The 26,319-nt window shown below is 44.8% G+C and overlaps 1 protein-coding gene across 2 annotated transcripts in view; it reads left to right on the top strand.

Annotated features, from left to right (window-relative positions):
* Positions 1 to 26,319, top strand: part of IGSF9 (immunoglobulin superfamily member 9) — a 517,703-nt gene that overhangs the window by 244,597 nt on the left and 246,787 nt on the right. For both annotated transcript variants that reach the window (XM_086945078.1, XM_086945079.1), the window contains exon 5: positions 9,801 to 9,952. In XM_086945078.1, coding sequence (XP_086801204.1) covers positions 9,801 to 9,952 — 152 coding nt within the window. The remainder of the gene's footprint in view (positions 1 to 9,800; positions 9,953 to 26,319) is intronic.

Below are 26,319 nucleotides of genomic sequence, written 5' to 3'. Positions count from 1 at the left end.
CACTCTGAATCTGCACTCTGAATCTGCACTCTGAATCTGCATTCTGCACTCTGAATCTGCATTCTGCATTCTGCACTCTGCACTCTGAATCTGCACTCTGAATCTGCATTCTGCACTCTGAATCTGCACTCTGCACTCTGCACTCTGAATCTGCATTCTGCACTCTGCACTCTGAATCTGCATTCTGCACTCTGAATCTGCACTCTGAATCTGCATTCTGCACTCTGCACTCTGAATCTGCACTCTGAATCTGCATTCTGCACTCTGCACTCTGAATCTGCATTCTGCACTCTGCACTCTGAATCTGCACTCTGAATCTGCATTCTGCACTCTGCACTCTGAATCTGCACTCTGAATCTGCACTCTGCACTCTGAATCTGCACTCTGCACTCTGCACTCTGAATCTGCACTCTGAATCTGCATTCTGCACTCTGCACTCTGAATCTGCACTCTGAATCTGCACTCTGAATCTGCATTCTGCACTCTGAATCTGCACTCTGAATCTGCATTCTGCACTCTGAATCTGCACTCTGAATCTGCACTCTGCACTCTGAATCTGCACTCTGAATCTGCACTCTGAATCTGCATTCTGCACTCTGCACTCTGCACTCTGAATCTGCACTCTGAATCTGCATTCTGCACTCTGAATCTGCACTCTGCACTCTGAATCTGCATTCTGCACTCTGAATCTGCACTCTGAATCTGCACTCTGAATCTGCACTCTGCATCTGCACTCTGAATCTGCACTCTGCACTCTGCACTCTGAATCTGCACTCTGAATCTGCACTCTGAATCTGCACTCTGAATCTGCACTCTGCATCTGCACTCTGCATCTGCACTCTGCATCTGCACTCTGAATCTGCACTCTGCATCTGCACTCTGAATCTGCACTCTGCACTCTGAATCTGCACTCTGAATCTGCACTCTGAATCTGCACTCTGAATCGGCACTCTGAATCTGCACTCTGCACTCTGAATCTGCACTCTGAATCTGCACTCTGAATCTGCAATCTGCACTCTGAATCTGCACTCTGAATCTGCAATCTGAATCTGCACTCTGAATCTGCATTCTGCACTCTGCACTCTGCACTCTGAATCTGCACTCTGAATCTGCATTCTGCACTCTGAATCTGCACTCTGCACTCTGAATCTGCATTCTGCACTCTGCACTCTGAATCTGCACTCTGAATCTGCACTCTGAATCTGCACTCTGCATCTGCAATCTGCACTCTGAATCTGCACTCTGAATCTGCAATCTGCACTCTGAATCTGCACTCTGAATCTGCACTCTGAATCTGCACTCTGAATCTGCACTCTGAATCTGCAATCTGCACTCTGAATCTGCACTCTGAATCTGCACTCTGAATCTGCAATCTGCACTCTGAATCTGCACTCTGAATCTGCACTCTGCATCTGCACTCTGCATCTGCACTCTGAATCTGCACTCTGCATCTGCACTCTGAATCTGCACTCTGAATCTGCACTCTGCACTCTGAATCTGCACTCTGAATCTGCACTCTGAATCTGCACTCTGAATCTGCACTCTGCATCTGCACTCTGCATCTGCACTCTGAATCTGCACTCTGCACTCTGAATCTGCACTCTGAATCTGCACTCTGCACTCTGAATCTGCACTCTGCACTCTGAATCTGCACTCTGAATCTGCAATCTGCACTCTGAATCTGCACTCTGCACTCTGAATCAATATCAAAGACCCTACAGAGGTGGCGTCGATCCCATTCCACCCCACACTTTGAGCTGGAGTTGCAAAAGCCAGATAAAAGATAGCTGTAGTCCAACCACCCCATGATTTTGGAATGTCACCAAACTGACCTAACAGGGCGGTCTGCTTGACATAAATGTTTGGCTGAGTGATCGAATTCCTTATAAATTAAATTAAGTTCTTTAAATAGAACTTCACGGCAGACGTCTGCCTGTCTAAGCTGCGTGAATGACAGAGGGAATCCGTGGTTGTGAGTATAAACCATGTCAGCGCAGGTTAACATGTAGAATCCATATGAAAGGCCTCGCGGTTAGTGACAGCTTATATATTCTGTCCGTTCCTACAACTTAAATAGTATCCCGATAAACGATGTAACTTGTCCTTTAATAGCAGAAATAGCCCTCAAGCAGGTGCTCGCAAGTGTAAGATTATAACCAACTGCAGGACTGTACATTTAATTCTAGTCCGAGCTGCTCTCAGAAATAACAGTGCCCCCCTGACAGTCCGCGGTCTGGGTCGAAGAAGGAAGAAATCCAGATGAGCTCAGTACCTCTATAAAACTCCTCCAGACCGTCGCCTCGTTCAGCTAATGAAGAGAACGGGTTCAGCTGGGATTCCCATACATCTTGTTTATTGCATAATTAAAGATCACGGCAGGTCACTTGCGGCCGTCTCCACCGCTCCGAGCTTCAAGCGTGATGTTTCCAGAAGCATGGCTTTTCCTCCTTTGGTTTAAAGGCACAGAACAGGAACATGCAACGGTCTACAGACCTCACCAGAGCAAAGGGAATCTCCTAGCACATCGTCTGCTTACAACTAGTGTTACCTTTATTTATTCTTTATTTAATAAAGATTGCAAAAAATTGTAGGAGCAATTTTCCACCCGAAGATACCGTACGAAGTTCATGTTTTTATTTCCTGAAGGAACACGTCCCTCCTTCCGTGTCTTTAGGTTTGCCCTTGTTTTCCATCTGATGCTGCTCCCACGAGTCTTTCTGCATGTTTGTGGTGGGTTCTGTGTGAACCACTCCTGTCTGGTGACGGGAGCGCATTTACTACTTGATGTCTACAGATACATAGTCCTAAACGCTGCTGCGTGTGGTTCTTGTCACCAGCACCGCCAAGAGGTTGCCTGAGCTACAGAGCGAGATTTGTTAGTTTTGCGGAACTTGCATGAAATCCTATTGCGGACGATAGAAATGTGTCTCCCTATTCTTAAAGACTATTGACCACTTTACATCTTCTTAGAATTTCATGAGAGTCTGGGATGTAGTAGGGCAGATGAATCAACTTCCACATCTTTATCCCAGATACCCCACATCAAAATGATGTGTACAGGCTGTTTTTTCTTCTACTGCACAGATGATGCACAGCCCCACCAACTTCAGCAACCTTGAGTACACGGAGATCCAGTCACCAACTCCAGCTTTATCAGATGGCAACACACAAGGGAATGCTGCTAAGTGACCAATAACGAAGAGCGTAGAAGTGACACGTAGGTCAGTGCCGCCATACAATGCACATATTTGAAAGATCCAACAGTACGATCAGTTCTATCATTTGAACCATTGTCTTTGGAGAATAAACTAGAAGATCACAACTGGTTCATTACAAAAAAAAGCACCTACGCATATTCCACTCAACACAATCATGTATTTAAAAGGGCCCATGAGAGCAGAAGCCAAACCGCAATTATTTTTCTAAAACCACCGCTGGAGGCGAGCCACCAAAGCTAACTGCCGGGACTTGCCAAACAGAAGCGCTGCAGTGCCACCCAGTGGCCAAAAACAATACTGCACAGAAGTCAGCCCTAAAACGAAAAGCAATGGACGTCTTCTGGGTGCCGTCAATGCCGGACCAGATTCGGGGGCGTTCCCGAGGACAGGCTTTCGGCTGACGTCGCCAAAAGCCAAAAATTCTCGGGAACGCCCCCGAATCTGGTCCGGGATTGACGGACAGGCCCGTCTCCCAATGGCTAGCCTCCATTTATGGAGCTAGCCAATGAGAGAGTGGGGACAGTCCAGTCCTCACACACACACATCATTAAGTTTTCCCTAGCCATGCGTACTTCGTACGCATTGGCTAGGCAAAACCTAAAAAAAAGTGCCTAGCGGCTAATTAGGAGACACTGTCTCCTGCCGCAAGTAAAAGATCTAATCCCGGTGGGCGGGGCCAAAAGGGGACAGAGTGGCAACCCTCAGTGTAATGATTGCCTCCAGTGCAATCATTACACTGTGTTTTGCGTCATCCATGATGCAAAACGACCCGCACCAATCACAATTGTAGGCGGAGCCACGACATGGTTTCTGAAATCGTATCGACTCCAAAAAGCCTCTGCATGGCAGAGCAACGCATGTGCTGCTTTCGCCAGGCCGAGACCTAAAAAAAAGCTCCCCCACCCAAAAAACAGACTACTGTGAATATATACTACTACACACGGGAGAAAGACTGAGAATAGCTGCTAAAAGACCGATATAAAAGCACTTCTCGCGTACTCTTTGCGCATGTGACTGTTAAAACCTACATTTTCAAGAAGATAAATGCACTCTCTAAAACACAGCCTGAAGAGAAGCACTTGTGGGCGTTAAAACTGATGTGTAACGTTGCTATAATATACAAAGATTCAGAGCGTGCCCTCATCTCCTTTTTTTGCTTTCTTAAATGGAGTGTGTTCACATTGGAGTCAAATGAGTAAAATCTGGACAGACAATACTATTATTAACATTGCTATCTTTAAGATCGATTTTTGTATTTGCATGGTGCTCATGTTCTCAGTCTGACCAACATAATATGTTTTCCTGTGCTAGAAACCAGAATAGCAGTGCCCAGGTAGATGCTCTGTGCGTACTAAGGATGTTGCTCACAAGCAGAACGCTAGACCATACAGTGATAGGGATCCACCTTAAATTGAGTCTCCTTTTTTTTTATATGGTTGACTACTGCCCTCACGATGAGGCCCCAAAAGTGATAGTTCTGTATTAGCCATCAGGTACAACTAGTGGCAGCTCCTCCGCTAAGGCGGAGGAGCGTTGCCTCACCGCCAGGAGCAGCAAAGAAAGGAAAAAATAAAATGTTAATAACGGAATATTATTATCCTTTAATTTTTTCCCCTGCTGCGGCAGTGCATGAGTGGGCGGGCGAAGCTGCAGGGTAGGAGTGGTGGACACTCCTGTGCGCAATGACTACATGGTTGGCCCTATTGGGTCACCCAAAACAGTCATGTGCACTCCCCTGTTCTCCAGGGAGGCTGAATTTCAGCCTGCATGAAGAATATGCCCACCCCTCGAGCCCCTGGCTGAGAGCTGTCTCAAGGCGCTCAGACCAATCACAGCGCTCCATTGGAGCATTGTGATTGGCTTAGGGGTGGGAGCCTGGCTGCCTGCTTCCTGATCTGACCTGGAGTCGGACACGGGCAGCAGGAGAAAAGACGCGTGACCCGGCAGCAAGGTACGTTTTATTTATTTATTTTTTCATTCAAAGCATCTCAGGAGCCCGTTTCCCTCCTCTCCTCCCCTCTCCTCCTGCGCCCACCCCCCCAACCTCGAGCCGTGCCGCCTGCCCTTGAATACAACCTTTTTCTTTACGCCTCAGCTAGACCGTGCATGCGCTGCTTCAAAGAGTCAATTTGTGTTCTATCTATGAGCTTACATGCCCCCCATCTCGTACTATTGGTGAACTTCAGCATTGCACTTATTTTCTTTGATACCATGCGTCATGGCATGCGGGTGTCATGCCCTCTTCTTGTGTTTGGCCCTCTTATAGCACATGGACCAAAAACATGACTCCTTATACTGCACTCGGTTTGCAGAGCTATTTTAGTTGGTGAGGTTTTCAAGCACTCTATAGGAGTACTTGTGTTTTTTAAGGCCATCTCCCTTGTACACCTACAACTAAAATGCATGTGTGGGTACACAACCGAATGCATTTCTTAAAAAGCAGTTAAGACACAAACAGTATTGTCTATTTATTTTTGCATGATCCAATGGTATTGGAGAGCTTGCTCTGTAAAGTCTTGCCATAGCGCAAATGCAAACCAATGGTATTGGAGTGTTTCCTCCTGCCCTCTCCTGTTTTTGCTTGTCCATCTCCCCATCTCTTCCTGCTTCACCTGTCCCTGCACTACCTCCCTCTTCGCTGCTGCATTTATTCATTGCATGATCTGATGGTTTTGGAGCACTTGTTCCATCCTCCATCTTGCCATAGTGCTAACACCAGCCAATGGCATTGGAGCGCTTCAAGTGCTCACCAGTTACATTATACAATGACTCATTAATTGTCATACATAGAAGGAAGTCTAAGTGATTTTCCCGGAATCCAAATTGTTCAGCCGGTCAGCATTTTTGGCCATTACGCCACATCATTGCGTCACTTCAGAGCTCCTCAACTGTTTCTCACTATCACTTCTACATTTGTTCAGCAAGACCTAGTCAACACCAAACAAGCATTTGCAAAGCCAATAGATCCCGGCAATGACCGAACTACTGGCCTTGTCATTGTGAATATCTCTTATCCACGTTGTCTAGCAACACATCTGCTGTTCAGCATGGTTGAAAGGCACGGAAAAAAGTGCTATGATATGGCCAGCGCAGGCTACTCATATCTCTTTTTTGTGTTCGAAGGGGCAGGAAAACAAACTCAAGTTGGGGGTGAAGAGACTCAATATTGGCTCAACATCCTGTGATTCTGGGCTTTCAGTAACTTACAGCTGTGCAGATGTGCGGCTAGACAACACGGCTGAAAGACTTTCCCATTGACCAGGCAAATAGCTTAGGCATCGCGAGACTTATTGACTTTGCCAATGCTTGTCCATTCTCCAGTAGGAAGGCTGCCTACGTGTAAATGTGTGTGATGTTTCAGAAACTGGATCCCCTGAACCTCACTCATTGTATGTGGTATATATTATAGTAGGCTGGCTTTCTTTGTGGTAGTGCCAATGTAAGGGCACACCACGCAAAAAGTACAGACGACCCTTATTGTTTTACAGGGCTTAAATTAATAATCCGAAGTGCTCTATTTGTGGTAGTATGGTTGAGCAGCTTAGGTTTATCCGAGGGTGGTGTTAAGCATTTGTTGTACACCCAGTGTCAATAAATGAGAAACACACGAAAAGAAACTCAAGACCAATTTAGAAAAAGAACTCAGATTTTTATTTAATTTTAGACACCCAAGATCTTCAGGATCAGGTAAGTGCTTTAGATGTTCTAAATTTTACAGGTAAAACAATAGAAAATCACAGCTGCCAGATTTGAGGCATGAGCCTAGAACGCTGGAATGTTATTCTATGGGAGGAAAATATATGTACAGCATAGGTATACTTGCAAAAGGATATAAAGGTATCTCTTAGGGTTTAATGTGCTTAGGGACCAGAGTGTCAGGGTGCAGAGTTGTTGGTCACATTGGTAGCCTCAAGCACTGCTCGGTAAACTTTAAAGAGATATGTCAAAACAACAGAATCTGCAAGGAGGGACTTGGGGACAAGCCCGGCAGAACCCAATGCGCGACTCAGCTTGTGTGAACTCCTAGGCCGAGGGGACACAGGCAGGGGTCGTTTACTCAGGCTGTGGGGCTGGGGTACAGACATGCTGGCTGGCTGACCAATTAGCGTTGGAGGCTCTTGCAGTTCTTAGGGTACCTGCAGAGGAGGGAAAAAGAAACACAGCAGGGCCACTTTCAGTGTGGAGCTCATCTCTCCTGAAGTCCCTCGACGTGCAAGTAGGTCTTTTGGCGGTGGTGTTTGGATTGAACACAAACAAGCCTCGGTAGTCAGGGTACTGGTGTAGGGGGTGGTGGTGTAGGGTACTGGTGTTGGGGCAACCCCTGTGGGTTCTAGCATCTCTAAATTTGGCAGCGAGACAGGACTGACCCTCTAAAGCCTCAGGGACCTCCTCCTGTTGGGCTGTTCCTTGGGCGGGCCTGGTGGCCAACAACACAAGGTACCGTGTACATTTTTTCAGTGCCTGCAGATGTAGGGGGATGGCTCTTCCACCCCAAGGGAGATGCTGCCTGGTGGTTGAAGTCACTGGATGGTCCTTCAGAGCTCTGGAAGGATGCACAGCTTCGAAACGAGTCGGTCAGTTCAGTTGTCGAGGTTCCAGCAGAAAGGCAGGGATTAATGCCAAGTAGTGGTAAAGTCCTCTGTTCTTGCGGTGACTTCCTTCCTCGTGGCCAATTTGCAGGTGCCTCGCTCCCAAACAGTTGTCGGCCAAGCTGGCCATTCTGTTGTGCTTGATCTATTGATCTGTCGGATATTAGAGCCCTAGACATTACGGGAAGGACCTTTACACTGGACAGTGTCACATTTCATGTTGTTTGACGGACTACATGTCATTACTGCCTGATTTCATATCCAGCCGTTCCTGACTTGCCCAAGTTGTGTATTTTACGGTGCATCAGAGCCTATGAGACCATCACTGAAGAGCTTCGTCCCCAAGGGCAGAAGCAAATGTGGACTGCTCTAAGGAAGCCTTTCTGGTGGATAATGCAAGATGCAGGTATTGATACCAACATTTTTCGGGGCACACTCTACTCAAGGAGGGATGGCCTCCAAAGCCTTTACTCTTAGAGATAGCTTGAAGGATATTTTGAATGCTGCAAACTGGTATTTCAAACCAGTCTCTTCCATTGCAGCTCTTGACGTGGATAATCTTTCAACTTGCATAATCCTAGACTCTGAGTCCTTAATATAATTGACACCTTCCTTTACGGTAGCTAGGACATTTCTCATTATACTGTAGCATCCACATTTCCAAGGCAGTCCCCTTATTCCTCCAGCATTCTAAATCTTTACTCACATAGTTGTCAAACCACTAATCGCAAAGTACTGTACAATAATTGTATTACTGTAACAAAATATGAATAAGTATGGATTAGGTGGGGCACAGAGGTGATATTTCAAGAAACAGACCCCAAAAGTCCATTGCCAAAATAATACAAGTACTTGAAATTAATTGGTTCAATTCCTCTTTTCATATTGTTGGAAGTGTCATAAATCAGCAAAAATAGATGTGCACAAGACTAGAATAGATAAAATAAAGGGGCAATTCATCTTACCTACTAGTAAAACACAACCTCATCTATACAGAAAATACCCTAATAAAACCTGTTCAAGTGTATCAGCACTCTACGTTCACGATTCAATAAAGATTGGCACAATACTAGTAACGATGCAAAACCATACCACTTCCTGCCTAAACCTATGGGACCCAAACAACAGAAAACATATGGCCAAAACTTTTCCTTGCACAATTAATACCAGAAAATCAAACAATTCAAGTTATATCCACTGTTACCCAATGCCATAGGACCGTCAAGAAATCAATTATTTGGTGCTACAGTACAATTCATGCTTGTAATGTATTACATGTGAACATGTATTCAATGTAGAGCAAGGGGAGAGTTGATGTTTTGGACCTGTGTCTGTAATAAGATATTTGAATCAATATGTAATTCCCTCAGCCCTGAAGAAGCTGTGCAGTAACCGCAAAATACGTGTTGGAACCTTGCATGCCTATTGCTTAAGGTCTAAGGATTGGGTATCTAATACTTACCTTTAGGAGAAATGTGCCTTTTGGAAACAAAATTTGAAAAGATTATGGACTAAAAATCTTGAAGTTCAATGAAGTTGTATTTATATAATGAGAAATGATTTAACAGGACTTGGAAATAGTATGAACTGAGTATTGTGAAGGTTAATGAATTTTCAATTTTGTAATTAGCATTAAACTAGTGATAATGAAATAAATGCTATATTGAACTAATTTGAGTACGTGTCATTACACATAGGAATATTGTTTTTCTTTGTTTGGCATTACTTTCTATATGCCATTGGTGCTTTATTGCAAACATTACTCCCCTTGCCCCATTTGCATTCAATCCATCAGTGTTTGTTGAGAGCGACTACTCACCCGTGAGGGTCTCAAGGAGCTGGGGGGGCGGGGGAGAGGCTGCAGGTCCTGAGGGGCGCTGAAGTTCAGTTGTTGAGCCAAAGGGGTAACTGCCTTTGTGGTTAGAGTGTGCAGGGCCTTGAGTTCTGTTATCCTGAAATACAGTATATGTAACCATATCTCTTTTCCTTGCAGCTCCCCCATCATTTCGAGAGACTCCGCCTGCGTTAGTGGAGGTGCGGGATGGGGACTCCATCAGTCTCACCTGCGTGGCCTCTGGTAATCCACAGCCGCTTATTGTCTGGAAGCAAGATGGCATTATCCTCTCAAGTGGAGGCCAGCTGCAGGTGAGTAAATTCAGAATGGGAACAATCAATACTAGAGATTATATCTACTTTTACACTCAAGATATATATGTAAAGATAGGCGCAGTAGCAAAGATGGTTCATCTCTCATTGGTTGAGGACTTTCAGATAGGGTGTCGGGCTCTGTTAGAAGGTACATTTTATATAGTTTTCTTCTAGTACCCAAATTACTGGTAGAAATGAGGTTTCTGGTTGGCTAAGATATGTACCTAAGCCAGGCAAAACCCACCACATTATTCAGGACAACTCAGAAACACACCAAGATAACCTGTGATCACCCTCTGGTAGCTTAGCGGATGTATCACGGAACCCTGCAGGCATTTACAATGCAGTCCCTACTCCGATGTTAACATGCGTTTGCATGCCATGCAAGTTGTTACAACGTCTTACCATCGAAGGGGGGCTAGACTTTGGAATAGTATAACTTACTATTCCAACTCCAGTCTACGCAACAGTAGGGAAGGTCTTGGGGCCAGATGTTATACCCATTTTTGCATGGCCAAACAGGTTTGCGACCCGTTTGTGCATGCAAAAATACCAATACGCCATGTACTAACCCTATTTAGCGAGTTACAATTTATTTGCAACTTGCTAAATAGGATTTGCGACTCGCTATTAGAAAGGGGCGTTCCAAGGGCATTTCTTCCTAATAGCGACTCACTACCCTCTGTAAGAATGTTTTGCAACCTCAATTGCGGTTGTAAAACACTCGCAATTTACTGCCCTCTTCAAGAGGGTGGTGGAGCACTCACAGAAGGGAAGGGGTCCCCAGGGGACCCCTTCCCCTTTGTGAATGCAGGGAGAAATATTTTGTAGGTGTAGGCCGTGGTCTCAGGTACCACTACCTGCCCTTAAAATATGAAACAAAAACGTTTCATTTTGTTTTGTTTTTAAATGCATCCCGTTTTCCTTTAAGAGAAACGGGCTGCATTAAAAAAACTGTTTTATTTAATAGCATTCCCAGACATGGAGGTCTGCTGAACCAAGCAGGCCACCATACCTAGGAGTGCTAGCCATCTACAATGGGGTCGCAAATTGTGAGTGCCCCATGAATATTGATGAGGCATGCGATTTGCAACCCCATTGGGAATCGCAAACAGTGTCTCTGACACTGTTGTACATTGGCATTAGCGACTCACAAATTGCGACTCGCAATTTTTCGCAATTTGCGAGTCGCTAATGCCAATGGTCTTACATCTGGCCCTTGGACTTAAAATCTAAAACCAGTCCAACAACGCACCATTGTAATGACTTGCATGGTAAAGAAACATGTGGTAATGATGCAGTTGTGGTATTGACTGCATTGTAAAGGCAGATCGTGGTAATAATTGTGTAGTAAAGGATGTTTCCCAACAAGGCGCAGCAGAGCAGACAGGGTTAACATCGTAGGCAATGTGCAAAACATTTGTGCAAAACACACTCACACACACACACCCACGCGCACACACACAACTCAAAAAAGACTTCACAAAGGTTTATAATAATAGACATTTATATAAGAAACTAATTTGAATCAAAATGATTAATGTACACAATATACTTTGCGAAATGTGTCCTGCCTATACAGGTAACACATAAATATGCAGTATTAAGGTATCCCGGTAGACGCAGAGCTGAACATTTCATAGATATCACTTTAAATACATTTGTTTCTATGGTGGTGCTTATAGCCCTATTAGTGCAGTTGCAGGGAAAAGTGTTAGGGTAAATCACACAAATATCTGTGGACACATAGGGCACATTGCACCTGCGCTCCTATCCCACTTTATACTGTAATTTCCTAAGACCCCCATTGAAAGGATGGTATTCAGGCACAAACCCTAGGCCGCAAAGGACCTGCACACCTACCACACATGTTATCGTATTGTGATGTCTCCCTCAACAGTTCTGTCCCTAATGACGGCTCCACGACACTCTCTGGGTCCTCACCTGAGGTTTCCCTTCTACAGTGGCAGAACCGAACAGTGCTCAACCCTGAGCTAGGTTTACAGAAGGAGGGGGCACCAGCTTGCTGGCATGCGAAATACCTCACTCCCAACTCCCAAACCCAGCTGCCCACAATGGTGTGGTGCAGCTGCAGGAGCTCAGTTCCTTTCAGCGGTGCCACTGCGTGGGGGGAAGAGGGTGATGCCTTAGGGCTTGGGTTGCCACATAGGTTTTTTAACACAACTGTATGGGTGGCATTGGGCTCACGAGCCATCTGCAGCCGCATCTCAGCAGAGGGTTACACCAGAAGAGAACTCCCCTGTGCTGGAACACGTGTTGGTGCGCCTTGTAGGTGGTGCCCGCGCTAGCAAAATCAGGCATTTTCCTTCGTTGACGTGCAAGATGTTTACTTTTTCCGAGGCCTTTTGCCTCCTTAGTGGCAGAACAGCAGCACACCTGGAATCCATGTGGATAGATCTCTGAGGACATGCCGATCTCTGGGCAAGAGTGGAATAAAGCTTATCTACTACTACTACTACTAAACACGTATAAGGTCCCAAAGGCGAGACCTATTGGCTATGCCAATGCTTGTTCTAACTGGAGTAGTTTAGAGACTTTGAGTGGATTATCGAAATGTGAACTGCTACCATTTTGTAAAATTATTTCTAAAACGGTAGTCCCTAGACAAGGATTAATGAGAGCAAACAGTAAATATCAACCCAATCAGTACTATATTTTACAGCTTTCCAGCCGGGCAGGTGTTTTTAAAATATAGTTGCTTAAATATACACAAAATTCAGCAAGAAACAAATAAAGTGGGACACAAGTCTGTATCCAACTTAGTGGGAAGGACGTACAACATGAAACAAAAAGGCTCAGGCAGAGTAAATTGCTTGTATGAGACATGTTTTGGTAGGACAAACAAATTATAGTGGAGACACCATTACACATAACAAGTATTAAATAAAGAGGTGTATATGGCGTACAACAAGTCGATGGCGTTTCGAACCTTAGAAAAGATATAGGATCATCATCAGGACATTAACAATGGTATGCCTGTATACATTTTGCCTGCAATAAATAAAACCGTAGGAGGGAATAAAGGATGAAAAAAGATATAAAACTTTCTAAAAAAAAAGAAAAGAAAAAAAAAAAAAACATTTGAAAGTTGCTCGGGCGGAAACCAATTTGAAAACAACTTGGGTGCTGTTGAGGGCAGTGTATGTCACTCCAACGTAAGAGGATCGCACGTGAGTACAATGATACCGGAGAAGTGAGCAGAACGTATAAAATTGCTAAGCAAGAGTTAAAGAATATGGCAATAACGAGCAATATTTGCTAAAAGTCATAGTCATACGCGTGCAGTGATAAATCACGCAATACGGTAGAGAGCTTGATGAGTGGTGAAGAACCTGCAAAACTAGTGGAGTGCCAGTAAAGCGCCGGTATTGAAAGCAAAATGAGAGTGGGATTGCGTAAAAGAAACAAGGATTAATTTTAAAAGTGGCAAACGCATGCACTGGTAAAGCTCGTGTGAAAACAGTGCCAGTGGGTAGAGTGCTTGAGGGCAGCGAGCAAAAGTTAGTTAAAGTAATACCTAGATCCAGGTCAAAGTGACTTGGAGGAGGTTTGTTTCAGGCGAAGACCGAGAAGAAGTTGAGGCCAAGTACAAGGAGAGTAAAGGATGCAGACAGCCGCGGCCGTGGTCTGTGCAGTTGGATGCTGGGTCAGAGTCGACCTATATGAAAAATGACAAGTGATGTGGATCTAAGAGAAGATCGTAGAGATTGGCGGGGCGCGTAAGGAGGAAAGGTGCTTACCTAATAAAGGCTGTAACAGCTTAAAGGACGCGTTTGAAATTTTTGCGCCGTGGAGCGGTCTCAAAATCAGAGTGGCCTGAATGAAAGAGAGTGGACAATTAAGAAGGGTGAGATCAAGGTGGGAGGGATAGTACCAATTGCAGGCGCAATGAGGCTTACCTATTGCAGTGGGCTGCTGTATATTAGGGACGGTGAGCCAGTAACCTGTGAGCCACGTCCGCAATCTCTAGTGTCAAAGAATGGGGTTGAAGCCAATCTATACAAAAGTTTGTGGAGATTTAGTATTTAGGTAGTAAGGAGGTGAGGCAAAGGGAATTGGGTGCAGGGCGCGCTTACCTGTGAACAACCTCTGTTACAGCATGTCTTGCCTGTCGGGATCGGGGATATGAAGGAACGAGTTGCCATGAGGAGGCAGTTTAAATGGGCACAGAGCTAATTGGATGATGAGGTCATGTGACAGAATCAAGAAAATAAGGAAAATAAAGGACAGACAAGGTTACGTAAAGTAGGCTGCCAATTTGTAGTGGTGGATGAGAGAAGGAACTTGTATAGCGTGAATGTTAAAGAAGTGATAATTACACTTAGATTTATGTGAGACACTACATAGAAGAGTCAGAAAGAGATGTAAGAAAGATAGAGGAAAAATAATTAACCACCAGGGCGTTTACAGAACAATTACTGATATTGTACAGAGAGTTTGGAGTTATCAGAGAGAGGTGACAGAACGGCACAGTAAGACAGGTTAAATTAACGTAGTCCAAACCTCAGGACGGTTGAGGCCAGTGTGCTTGCTGCCAGTTCGTAAAATCCACTTGAGTACCTCCTTGTTGAGGAGCTGTGAGAGATCAGCGCCTCTTGGTGGTGGCTTGATCACACTGATGATGGTCCAACGGATGTCGTCCTCTGTTTGGCCTGATGCCAGAAAATGTTCCACAAGGGGGGCATTTGGTGTTTTGCAACCTAATCGGCTGCGATGTTGGTAGATCCTTATTCGTGCTTTTTGTGTGGTTTGGCCAATATAGATTTTATTGCAGGGACATAAAATTGCCTATATAACATTGCAAGTATTGCAGTTCAAAAAATCTTTCAATCCAATTTTGATTTTGCCGAAGACAAATTCCTTGCATTCAATAGTACATTTGCATGCAATACGGTTCCCACACTTGACATGCCCAGTGAGTGGGGCCAAGTCCCAATGGTCATTGAGTGTACCTGTGTGTGTTGAAGTTGGCAAGGCTGTTCTTACCAAATGGCCCTTTATGTTTTTGTTCTTTTTAAATGCAAACAATGGGCGTTCCAATTTCAATATACCTGCATTGATGACCTCCCAATGTCTAAGAATGCTTTTACGTTTTGTATGTGAAACAGGGGAGAAGGTTGTTACACATACTATGCAGTTTTGTGAGTGTTTAGTTTTGGGTTTTAGGAGGCAATCCCTTGGGCAATACCAGGCTCTTTTCAGGGAGTTGCAAACTATTCTGTGAGGGTATCCTCTTGCTGTCAATTTTTAACTTAGGACGTTGGTTTCACGGAGGTAATCCTCTTTCAGTGTACAGTTCCTTCTAATGGGTAGGAACTGTGAGTAGGGTAGTGAGTCTCTGAAAGCACATGGTGGTTGCTGTCGTACCTCAGGAGCGTGTTACGTTTGGTGAGTTTCCTGAACAGACTTGTGATTAGTGTATCTTCCTTATGTTGGATATTGAGGTCAAAGAATGGAATCATGGTCTTGCTGTGTGACAGTGTGAAATTGAACACCTCACAGTTATTGTTTAGCCAATGAAGGAATTGTTTCATAGTAGTCTCAGAGTCTTGCCAGATCATAAAATATTGTCAATGTATCTCTTCCACACTAAAATGGCAGTGTGTAAAGGATACCATGGAGACAGAATCGATCTGGTCTTCAAGGGAGTCCATATAAAGTATGGCAAGGTTGGGGGAAAAAACAGCCCCCATTGATGTCCCTTTCGTTTGCTGGTATTATTGGCCATCGAAGAGGAAGAAATTCCTCGTGAGTCAAATATCCAATAGTTGTAATATAAAGATGGTGGTACTGCATGAGGGCGGGGACGTGTATTGAGGATTTGTTCAATGACCTGTACGGAATCATTTTGGGGGATGTTTGTGTAAAGCGACTCTACATCAAGAGTGTATAGAGTGTCAGAGGCGGGTCAAAAGGGTAATTGTCAACAAAATTGATAATTGCCATGCTATCACGGATGTAACATTCAGTTATCGAAACAAATTCCCTAATAAAAAAGTTTACATATTGGCTGAGCGGTTCTAAAATAGGACCACAGCCCGAAACTATGGGACGGCTGGTTGGGTTATCTTGATTTTTGTGTATTTTGGGTAAAGTATAGATTACTGGCATAGAGGGTGACTTGGTATTAAGAAACTGATGCTCAAGTTTACTCAGAAATCCTTGTTCTAAACCCTGATCAGTCACTTGAAGGATCATATTTTGGAGTTCTCTGGTGGGGTTAGTATGCAATTTATAATAGTGGTCGGTGTTTGCCAATTGTCTGTGTATTTCACTTTTGTATACGTCTATTTCTTGAAGAACTATTCCAACCCCCCTTGTCAGCTGGTTTGATGACCAGAGTCTCATTAGATTAGATTTGGGTTATCTTGTTCTTCATAACACCATTTTGTAAAATAGCAGCTCATGATTTCTCTGTCACACGATTTATTGTGGGCATGTTTTAGTACAGGCTGTAAATGAGAGAGGGCAACTTTAAGAAGGTGGAGCTTAATGATTTATTACAGCTATACAGATGAATGTTTTGGAAATAGAGAGACAAGTGTTAATATCATTGATCCTGTAGTTTTGTGTGTACATTTCACACATGACTACTTCTTACCATTTCCTCAGAATAGGAATTAAAACCTCTTTACTGACTCACCAAAAAAGAGTAACCCCTCAGTAACAAAGTGGGGCAGGGTTCAAACACCAAAGTACTTATCAATGGAGAGGGTTCTTATTGAAGGTTGCTATGGATTCCATAAGACAGTCAAGAAAGACACCAGGAGTTGTCTGAGAGATATTTATTGACAAAGGACCCCATGAGTGAATATACATTTTGGATTGAAAAATCTTTGTACAAGATATGTTCTGATGAAGTTGGGGTAGAGCAGTATATCTACCAAAACTCTACATCAACAGATTGTTTTTATGTATTGAATGTGATTTTGATTAACAAATATATTGTGTTATTTATTTTTGGGTTGTGAGTACAATTCTGTGTAATAGAGCGATGATTGTGTCAATATATTAATTGTGAAGAAAAATCTTTTTACCTTCTGTGAGAAATTTAATGATGTGTATTATTAAGAAACACTTTTTTGATGAGTCAATGTTTTGATAATAAACAAATGTACACATTTTTCAAGAAATGACAGGCTTGTCGTGCATTTTTCACAGCATAAGTGGTAATATTAATTTAGACATAAATGTATTTAAGGGTGACCTATAAAATAAGTTATATTGCTCTGCGAAGGGGAGATATAATTTGTACTTTGATGTAACTCTCTGATGAGCTGCTTACCTTCATGTAAGATTGAATATCATGTAGTCTGTGCAATACAGACGTTATAAGATACAAACTTGTCAATGATCTGAACTCCTGTAAAAGCTGGTCAAGTTTCTCTGCATATATTTATGGCCATAGTTCTAACGAAGCAGTTCTGAAGAGATACAGTTTTACAACTCATTGTAACTTTTCACATCTGCGTGTTGGACCTTAAGTGCCTGTGAGCTTGTACCGTAATACTGTTCCCACCACTGACTGCGCTTCTCTTCCAAGATTATCATGCCCACTCTCGTACCCTCCTTACTGCACTATCAGAACTTTTCGTCTTGTGCACTCCAGAAGTAGTTGAGTTCTCCTTGTGATTCCATTGGTAGTGCTTTCCCTCCTGTCTACATCTGTAACATTCTCTTCCTGTAGTGGTCCCTAGAAGATTTCTTTCTCCACTGATCCTAACTAGCAGCATTTTTCCTCAGGAGGCGCATTGCAGTTCTCATGCTTTTACAAACGGTACTGGAAGCACTCCGCTTGTATCAGGCTCCGGTCAACAGTGTTACTGCTATAGATGCCGCAGGTAGTACTATTACGTTTGTGGTTTCTGGTGGTAATGGTTATCTTTAAGTGGACACAGATGGTAGGGTTTCTTTATTCGATCCCACTGCAAGTGCTAATTTCAGTGGCAGTACTTTTCCTCCTGTGCATCCCCCTGAGAATGCTCTTCCTTCACCGGACCCACTGAGTAGCATTCTTCCTCTTGAGTTCTCTAAAGAGAGAACCTTTGCCATTGAATTACAGTGGTTGTGGTCTTGCTTCAGTTGTTGCAGCCAGCGTGTTCTTTCGTTATGGGCTACCATGTAATATTCTTTACACCTGCGGATTTCAGTTGCAGCATTCTCTGTCTGGCTGTTTCTGCTATCCGAATTTCTCTTCAAGTGGAATTAACAAACCGCTCGTTTCCTTTTTTATATTTAACTGGAAATTACTTCCCTGCTTAATTCGCACAAATACCGTTATTTTGTCAGTGATCTCAACTGCCAGAGCAGACTTTGCCTTAGAGACATAGGAATGAATTTGGCAGTTTTTGAGACTCAAGGTGAATACGTTTTTAGCAGAATTGTATTGAAAAAACATAGCTAAAGAGTAAAAGACAGTTTAGTAGATCACTTTGCCCAATTCACAAACTTTTGTTGAATAGTTGTGTCTTACTCCTGACTCGCAGATTTACTCCTGAATTTTCCAGCAGTAAAACTCTCAGAACAGCTTTGCAAAGCAATCTCATAGCAAGCTGAGGTAGTTTTAACTTTTGATAGAGACTTTTATCTGGTTATTACTCACCTTTTAAATATTCCCCCAAGCATCAGACTGGATCCAGAACATTTTCAGCAGTACTCCTGCGCACCTGTAGGTGGTGTTGCGTGGCTCAGTTACAGCGTAGCCCCATTCTGGAAGCAATGTCCAGAGTTGTATATATTCGCCACGTGTGTGTATTGACATCATTTGCTTTCTTTCCAAGCCTGTAGAAGCTGGGACGGAGCTAACCCTCGTCTCTTTTAGACCATTTTTCTGTTGAAACTTTACTACCAATGTGCAATGAAAGTGTCACACCCCAAAACTACATGGTTTAAATAATGTAGGGACTTTAAAAAAAATTCTATGACCGATCCCCCTTCAGGTGCCAAGGCTTGCAATAAATATGTTGTATTGCATCCTAAGGGCAATCAGGAATGGTAGGCAAAGCTGTAAGTCGTAAAGCACCAAAAGAGTCCACGCCATGATCAGACAAGGTCAAAGGGAAGGTTCAGTGTCTGCTCCCGAAGTTCTTTCCATAGCAGGTTGTTGTCGGGGTCTAATTATACAGGCAAGTCTAAGAAGACGCAAAATAGGTCCAACCGGGACTAGGCCCCTTCATGCCACTCATGATCACCAGGGCAGGCACGGGGATGCCCACATGCTTCCCAGTCTTAGTTGGCCCATCAGCAACACCCTAACAAATTGAGGAATTTCACATGGCCATGCTTCGCCTCTTTTGCACATTATTGCCTCTCTCTGGCACACCTTAGGCCCCAAGGAACAGTGAGGCCACCCGATTCAGCTGCTGCCGGCAAGTCCGCCGAATTTAATGGCTCAAGTCCTCCATGCTTTGGTTAGCACTAATTCTGATAATGATGCATGTGATGTCGGGGAGGAGTTTGCACAGTCATTTGCTGAGAACAACTTGTATCAAGACCTCCAAAATGCCAGTAGACTAGGCACCTCACCAGACACTGGGCTTGTCTCTCCTCCTAGTCATACAACAAAAGAAAGTGCCTCCTTTGCAATGGACATGCAAACGGTGGTTGAGATGCTTGAACTACAACTGCCTACCATGGAAGTCAAGACCAGTGTAATGACTGAGGTCCTCCAACTACGGCAAACAGGTGTTGAGCCCCTGCTACCATTTAGCAAGGCCCTCATGGACATCCTGCTTGGGATGTGGGCAAAACCATTCTCTGCCCCCACCCCCTCAGTCAAATGCCAGATGGGAGGTGCCACCACCCGCTCAGGATGAAACAGACATTTTGAATCAGCCCCCCACTCCTGAGAGTCTTGTTGTGCATGCCTCCGTGACTAATGTTAATCCTAACTTGTTCTCTAATTCATCACCGTATAGGGAATCAAAACAGATTGAGACCTTCTGGAAACATATGTTTTCTTCCAAAAGTGTAGCTCTTTGGTCATAAATGCCGGCGGCCTTTTGGGTCGCTATTCCCATGCTCTTTGGACTCTGTGGCACAGGTCCTTCCTGCGATCCCTGATGAGGTGCCCTCTAGCCAGATGAAAGCCATAAAAGATGGTTGTGATGCTGCCAGGTTCTTTATTTATTGTGGCTTCGACACTACTGAATATTTCGGCAGCACCAAAGGCATGAGGGTGGTTCTTCATGGGCACTCCTGGATGAGGTCCATGGGCTTCTCTAGTGATGTCAAAGCTAGCCTCATGTATATGCCCTTTGATGGCTCCCAGCAATTTGTGGCTAAACAGGCTCAGCCCTGGAGCACTTTTAAAACAGTAAATTCACACCACGCTGTCTGGACACTGTCTACTCCACCGCAACAGCCGCATCAAGTATTTCGCTCCCTCCGTGGCTATGGTAGGAGATTTCAAACGTGGCAGCAGGTGCAGTCACCCATTCAAACTTCCCAGCCTTTTTATTACCAAGGCAGCGGCACCCACAGAACATGAGGACTACAGAAGCAGCGTGTAGCACAGCCCTTCACCTCCCACCATCTCCAACACTCTTTAGCAAGTCCATAGTGCCACATATCCACCATTTTGGAGGCTTCTTTTGACATTTTTTTCCAGAGTGGCAAGCAGTCACTTCGAACAAGTGGGTCCTGCAAATTGTCCAGCATGTCCACGACTTAGTGTTTTTAACATCCTGATGCACTTTCCTCCAAACTCAGAACAGCTGAAGGAGGACCATCTGTCTCCCTTGCAGCAGGAAGTGCAGGCCCATCAAGATAATGTTGGCATCAGAAGTAGGCTGGATTGTTATTCTAGCTACTCTTTGGCAGCAAAGTAGACCGGAGGTCTTCATACTATTTTGGATCTTCAACCTCTCAATGCTATCCTGCAAGAGTACATGTTCACGATGCTCACCGTGACTGAGGTCTGTTTGGCCCCAGGGGCGTAGCATAGGCCCCTGCAGCCCCTGCAGGGTGGGGGTCCCAAGCTCCAGGGGGCCCCCTCAGCACAGCACTTCAGCCGGAACGCTCCTGATAGAGTCCGGAGGTGAGCCCTCCATGTACCTTGCAGGGGGACCCCCTCAATTATCGTTACGCCACTGTTTGGCCCTTGACCTTAGAGACTGTCTCGCATTGTTGGACCTGCAGGATGTTTATTTCCACATGCTGTTCCTGCAGGCCCATAGATATTGCATGTGGTTCATGATGGACCAGGAGCATTTCCAGTTTGCTGTGTTCCAATTTGACCTCACCAGTGTCACTCGAGTGTTCACAAACGTGATGACAGTGGTTGCAGCACATCTTCAAATGGTCAGGTGTTCCAGTAGCCCCCTACCATGACTACTGGCTGCTGAAGGCAGGCTTGCCCCTGGAAGGCATCACCCAACTTCAGACTACAGACCACCCCCTTATGTCTTCGGGGTACACTATCAACATGACAGAGACACACCAGAATCTTTTTCAGATGCCCCCTTCATTGGAGCGATTCTGTACATGATGCAGTTTCAAGCGTTTGCCCAGGTAAGAGAGTCTAGGATGTGGGCTATAATCTCGATTTTTCATTATCTGTCCTGAAACTCTGTGAGGATGACTCTGAGGCTGTTGGTATTGATATCTTCTTGCATCCTTCTAGTGAAGCATGGTATATAGCATGTGCAGACCCAGGGGGATATAAAGTCCTAGTGGGCACAACGTTAGGAGTATCTTTGCAATCACATCCAGACTTCAGAGGAGACTGTGAAAGATCTGTGGTGGTGGCTATTGGACTTGTGATTAGGTCAGTAGCAGACCCCTCGCTCTACCCCTTCCACAGCTGACAAGGAATCCTTTATGTGTTAGGAAGGCTAGTTGGGGGAGTTGGAGATAAGATGCATGAGGTCTCCAAAGAAGGCTTGAGTTCACATCAGTCTTTTGGAGTTGCGGAACATGTCCTTTTACATTGAAGACCTATCTACCATCTGTCGAAGGGAGGCTGGTACAGGTCTTCATGGACAACACCACTGCCCCAGGTTTTGTCACAAGCAAGGCAGGGTGGATCCAGAGCTGTATGTTAGGAAGCTATGTGCCTCTGGAACTGCCTGGAACGCCTGGGGTTTTTCCTGATGGTGCACTACCTGACGGGTTTGCTAAAAGCCAGCGCGGTCTAACTTGGCTCTCGAAACCTAGTGGATCATGAATGGCAGTTATAACTATAGGTTGCACAGGGTTTCCTCTGCGAATGGGCAGAATGTTGGCTCAGTATTTTCGCCATTGCCGAGCACTTGCAATATCAGCTCTTTTGCATGTTGACGTTTACAAGACGTCTCTCGCAGACACATTGCGCTGAGAGTGGAACCCGGGACTTCTGTATGCCTTTTTGGCAATATCTCTCCTGCCCATTTTATGAGGAAGGTCAAGGCCCATGCTTGGAGTTTGAGCAATGGCACTTGACTGCCCTAGATCTTTCTCCCAAAGTGTCAATGTTATCTTGACAGTCAGGCTACCCTTGACTAAATCTGTGTATTCCTGCTGTTGGGACAAGATTGTTGCTTGACCAGATTGACCCATTTCAGGCCAAACTTCAGAAACATTGTGTTCGAGACATGTGAGCTGTAGATGACTTGCTTTGCATACTCCTGCCATTTAGTGTTGGGTCTGGATGTTTGCAAGTTGTTTTTCTTCGAAGAAGTCTTTCCAGTCACAAGGTAAGGTGACTCCTTTCTTCCGTTAATAGTGCGCATGGGCATCAACTACATTGTTAGATTGCTTTGGGTTCAGATGTTTATTGCTGCGCTCCGCTTCAAAACTGTTTCTTCGGGTTCCCCTCGGTGCACAACCCACTCTACCCCTGTTGGTATTGTTTCGAACATGTATCCTACTTCTCCGCATCTCGAAAACCTCTATTTCGATCGAAGATCTGTGGGAAGGCCGTCCTGTCTAACTGCATCAGTCCACTTCACAGTCGATGTAATGGACTCCATTCAAATTCTGCCCTCGGTGCCACATCAAATATCCGCGCACCGACTCGCACGAAGTGTGCAACTAAGTGTGCAACTTGTGCTTGTCTCCGGAGCACAATGAACAAAACTGTGACATGTGCAGATTGTTCCGATCGAAGAAAATGCTCCATGAGCGACATGCTTGATGTCGCGAAATGCAGAGTCAAACCGTCGAATACACACAGGACATCTTCGGCTCAGAATCCTAGCACAAATTTTGACGCACAAGGGGCCGAGGAAGAACACGAAGAACCTGTCTCCATTCTAGAATCAGACTCCAAGACGGAAGAAGACTTGCCACAAAGTCAACGTCCCGTGAGTACCGAACGCCCCTTGACCAAAACTCCAAATCTGCCAAAACGAAAGGCTTCAGCCCCCCTCCCACCTTCAGGCCATGGTCGGCACCGACAAGATGTTTCTGACGCCCCGCCCTCTGGCTTGGCACCGAAACACGTCACTAAGCCTTCCAGCTCGGGATCGAGTCGGCCAAAGTCTGGCACCGGGCTCAAACCTTAAGGCCCAAAGCCGAAAACCAATTTAGAGCCAAAATCATTGACACCGAAAATGGAGCCCCCTTCAGCACCGAACCCTTCAGTGCCAAAAAGTCATTCTACCCTGGCACCCAAATCCTCGTTCCCGAAACCTAAAATTGTTCCTCCGAAGCTACAGGATCTGATTTTTGATGCCCCAACACCCAAATCAGACCCCAAAGAAAAGGAACGTTATATAAACCCAGATACAGGACTTGTTCTCACTAAATCACCTCAGAAACATAAACCTGAGTCAGAAGACACTCTTTACCATACTCCTTTGAAGAGAAATAATGTAGGTACTAACCCCTCTCCTCCTCCTCTACCATGTTACCCTTCATCAACTTCTCCAGCTTTGTATCATTTACTGATTACACCAACTAACTCTCCACCACCACCACCTGATGATGATGATGATGATGGAGATGGGGGACAATATTTTACCAATAGACCCCTGGAAGGATTATAACACGGATTCACCTACAGATAACGATCCAGATCTTTACCCTGCAAAGCCTTCCCCTCCTGACGACAACGTAGGATATCTAGAATTACTTGCCAGAGCTGCAGAATATCATAGGGTACAGTTACACAAGGAATCTCTAGAGGAAGATTTCCTATTTAAAACGCTCAGTAGCACACAAAGGACTAGCCACACTCTACCTATGCTGAAAGGTATGATGAGACATGCCAATCATATTTTTAAAGATCCAGTGCGTGCTCCCATTCTCACCCCCAGAATTGATAAAAAGTATAAGCCTGCTCCCTCCGATCCAGTCTTCATTAAGGGACAGTTACCACTAGACTCCTTGGTGGTCTCCTATGCCCGTAAACACACTAATTCACAAACTACAGGGGCTGCTCCCCCTCCAGACAAGGAGTCAAAACAAGTAGCTGCATAAGCAGCAAATCATTGGAGCATTGTCAAAACTCAGCTCCTGATAGCAAGATAGTGTTGGCTACATTGGGACGAAATGGAGCAATTTCTACAACACCTACCAGATGAGTATAAAGCAAAAGCCCAGGATTTAGTCCAAGAGGGGAAACTTCTATCCAACTCCTCAATTTGATGCGCTGTAGATGCTGCAGCCACCTCAGCTAGAGAGATCGACACTAGTGTGTTATTAAGGAGACATGCATGGTTGAGAATTTCTGGGTTCAAACCTGAAGTGCAACAGTCTTTTTTTAAATATTCTGTTTGATAAGGAACATCTCTTCGGGCCCGAAGTAGATTAGTCTTTAGAGAAGACGAAAAAAGATACAGAAGTAGCCAAGTCTATAGGGTTCTGCAGTCTCCCTCTAATCAGGGCTCCGTTCGTTTCTCCTTCTACTCTACTGTGGAGGGTCTAGAATCATGTCCTCAGACAATACTGCCGCCTCCTACAAAGGCAACACTCAATCTTCCTCTACAAGGGGCTTCTTTAGAGGAGGATACAGAGGCAACAACAACAAAGGTCGAGGTAGGGGTTCCACACCACGTAATTCCCCCTAGCCCCAACAAGCAGTGACTTGCCCACACAACACCTGTCGGGACGTCTACTACAATTCGTCCCCACTTGGCAATCTATGACCATAGATAAAATGGGTGTTAGGAATTATGCAACATGGTTATTGCTCGGAGCTTACCAACAATCCACAAACATTCCACCATGTTCTCACAAAATGTCACCTGAAAATTTACATCTATTTCAGCAAGTGGTCGAGTCTCTCCTGTCCAAAGGAGCATTAGAACCTGTGCTGTTACAACATCAAAGGACAGTTGTGTACTCCCTGTACTTTCTCACCCCCTAAAAGGACGGCTCCTTGGAACCTATTCTAGTCCTCATAGAATGAAACCTCTACATACTGTCAGAGCATTTTCGCATGGTAACACTTCAATAAGTGCTCCCACTTTTATAGCAGGGTGATTTTATGTCTACTCTAGACTTAAAAGATGCATATTTCCACATTCCAATTCATCCCGCTCATCGCAAATACCTCAGATTTATGATAGCGGGTCATCATTAACAATTCAAAGTACTGCCATTTGGAGTCACCACTGCTCCCAGGGTATTTACCAAATGTCTGGCAGTAGTCGCAGCACATCTGAGAATACAACACATCCATGTCTTCCCATACCTGGACGACTGGCTCATCAAAGTCAGCAACTTACCTAATGTGTCTCCAACACACTCAAACCACTATTCACTTACTTCACCAACTAGGGTTTTCAGTAAATGTGTTAAAGACTCATCTACAGCCTTCCAACACACAGACGTATCTGGGAGCCACAATAGACGCTCAGAAAGCTCTAGCCTCTCCCAATGCAGCCAGGATTCACAATATTCAGTCCATTCTCACTCAATTTCAGCCCAACTAATCATTAACAGCAAAAGTATTCTTGCAACTGCTAGGAATGATGTTGTCTTGCATTGTAATTGTTCCCCACGCAAGACTTCACATGTGTCACCTTCACAATGGCTTAGCAAGTCAGTGGAACCATCGAAGGGTCAGTTGACCAATCTAGTGTTGGTAGATGGCCGCACCCATCAAACTCTGCAGTCGTGGAACCCACAAAATGTATCCAAAGGACGGCCCTTTCTCGACCCTGTTCCACAGACAGTGCTAACAGCAGATGCATCGCTCACTCGTTGGGGTGCTCACCTGCAAAGTCACACAATCCAAGGATTATGTACTCTAAAGTATAAGAGCCTCCACATAAATTACCTAGAGCTACTAGCTGTGTTTCTATCGCTCAAAGCCTTTCAAACTATCAATCAATCAATCAATCAATCAGTGACACTTATAAAGCGCGCTACATACCCGTGGGGTCTCAAGGCGCTGGGGGGGGGGGGGGAGCCGCTAC

This window comes from Lissotriton vulgaris, chromosome 12 (assembly GCF_964263255.1).
Source record: "Lissotriton vulgaris chromosome 12, aLisVul1.2, whole genome shotgun sequence".
Classification (NCBI taxonomy): Eukaryota; Metazoa; Chordata; class Amphibia; order Caudata; family Salamandridae; genus Lissotriton; species Lissotriton vulgaris.
The sequence above is the reverse complement of the archived record's forward strand: the minus strand, read 5'-3'. Positions and strand labels throughout refer to the sequence as shown.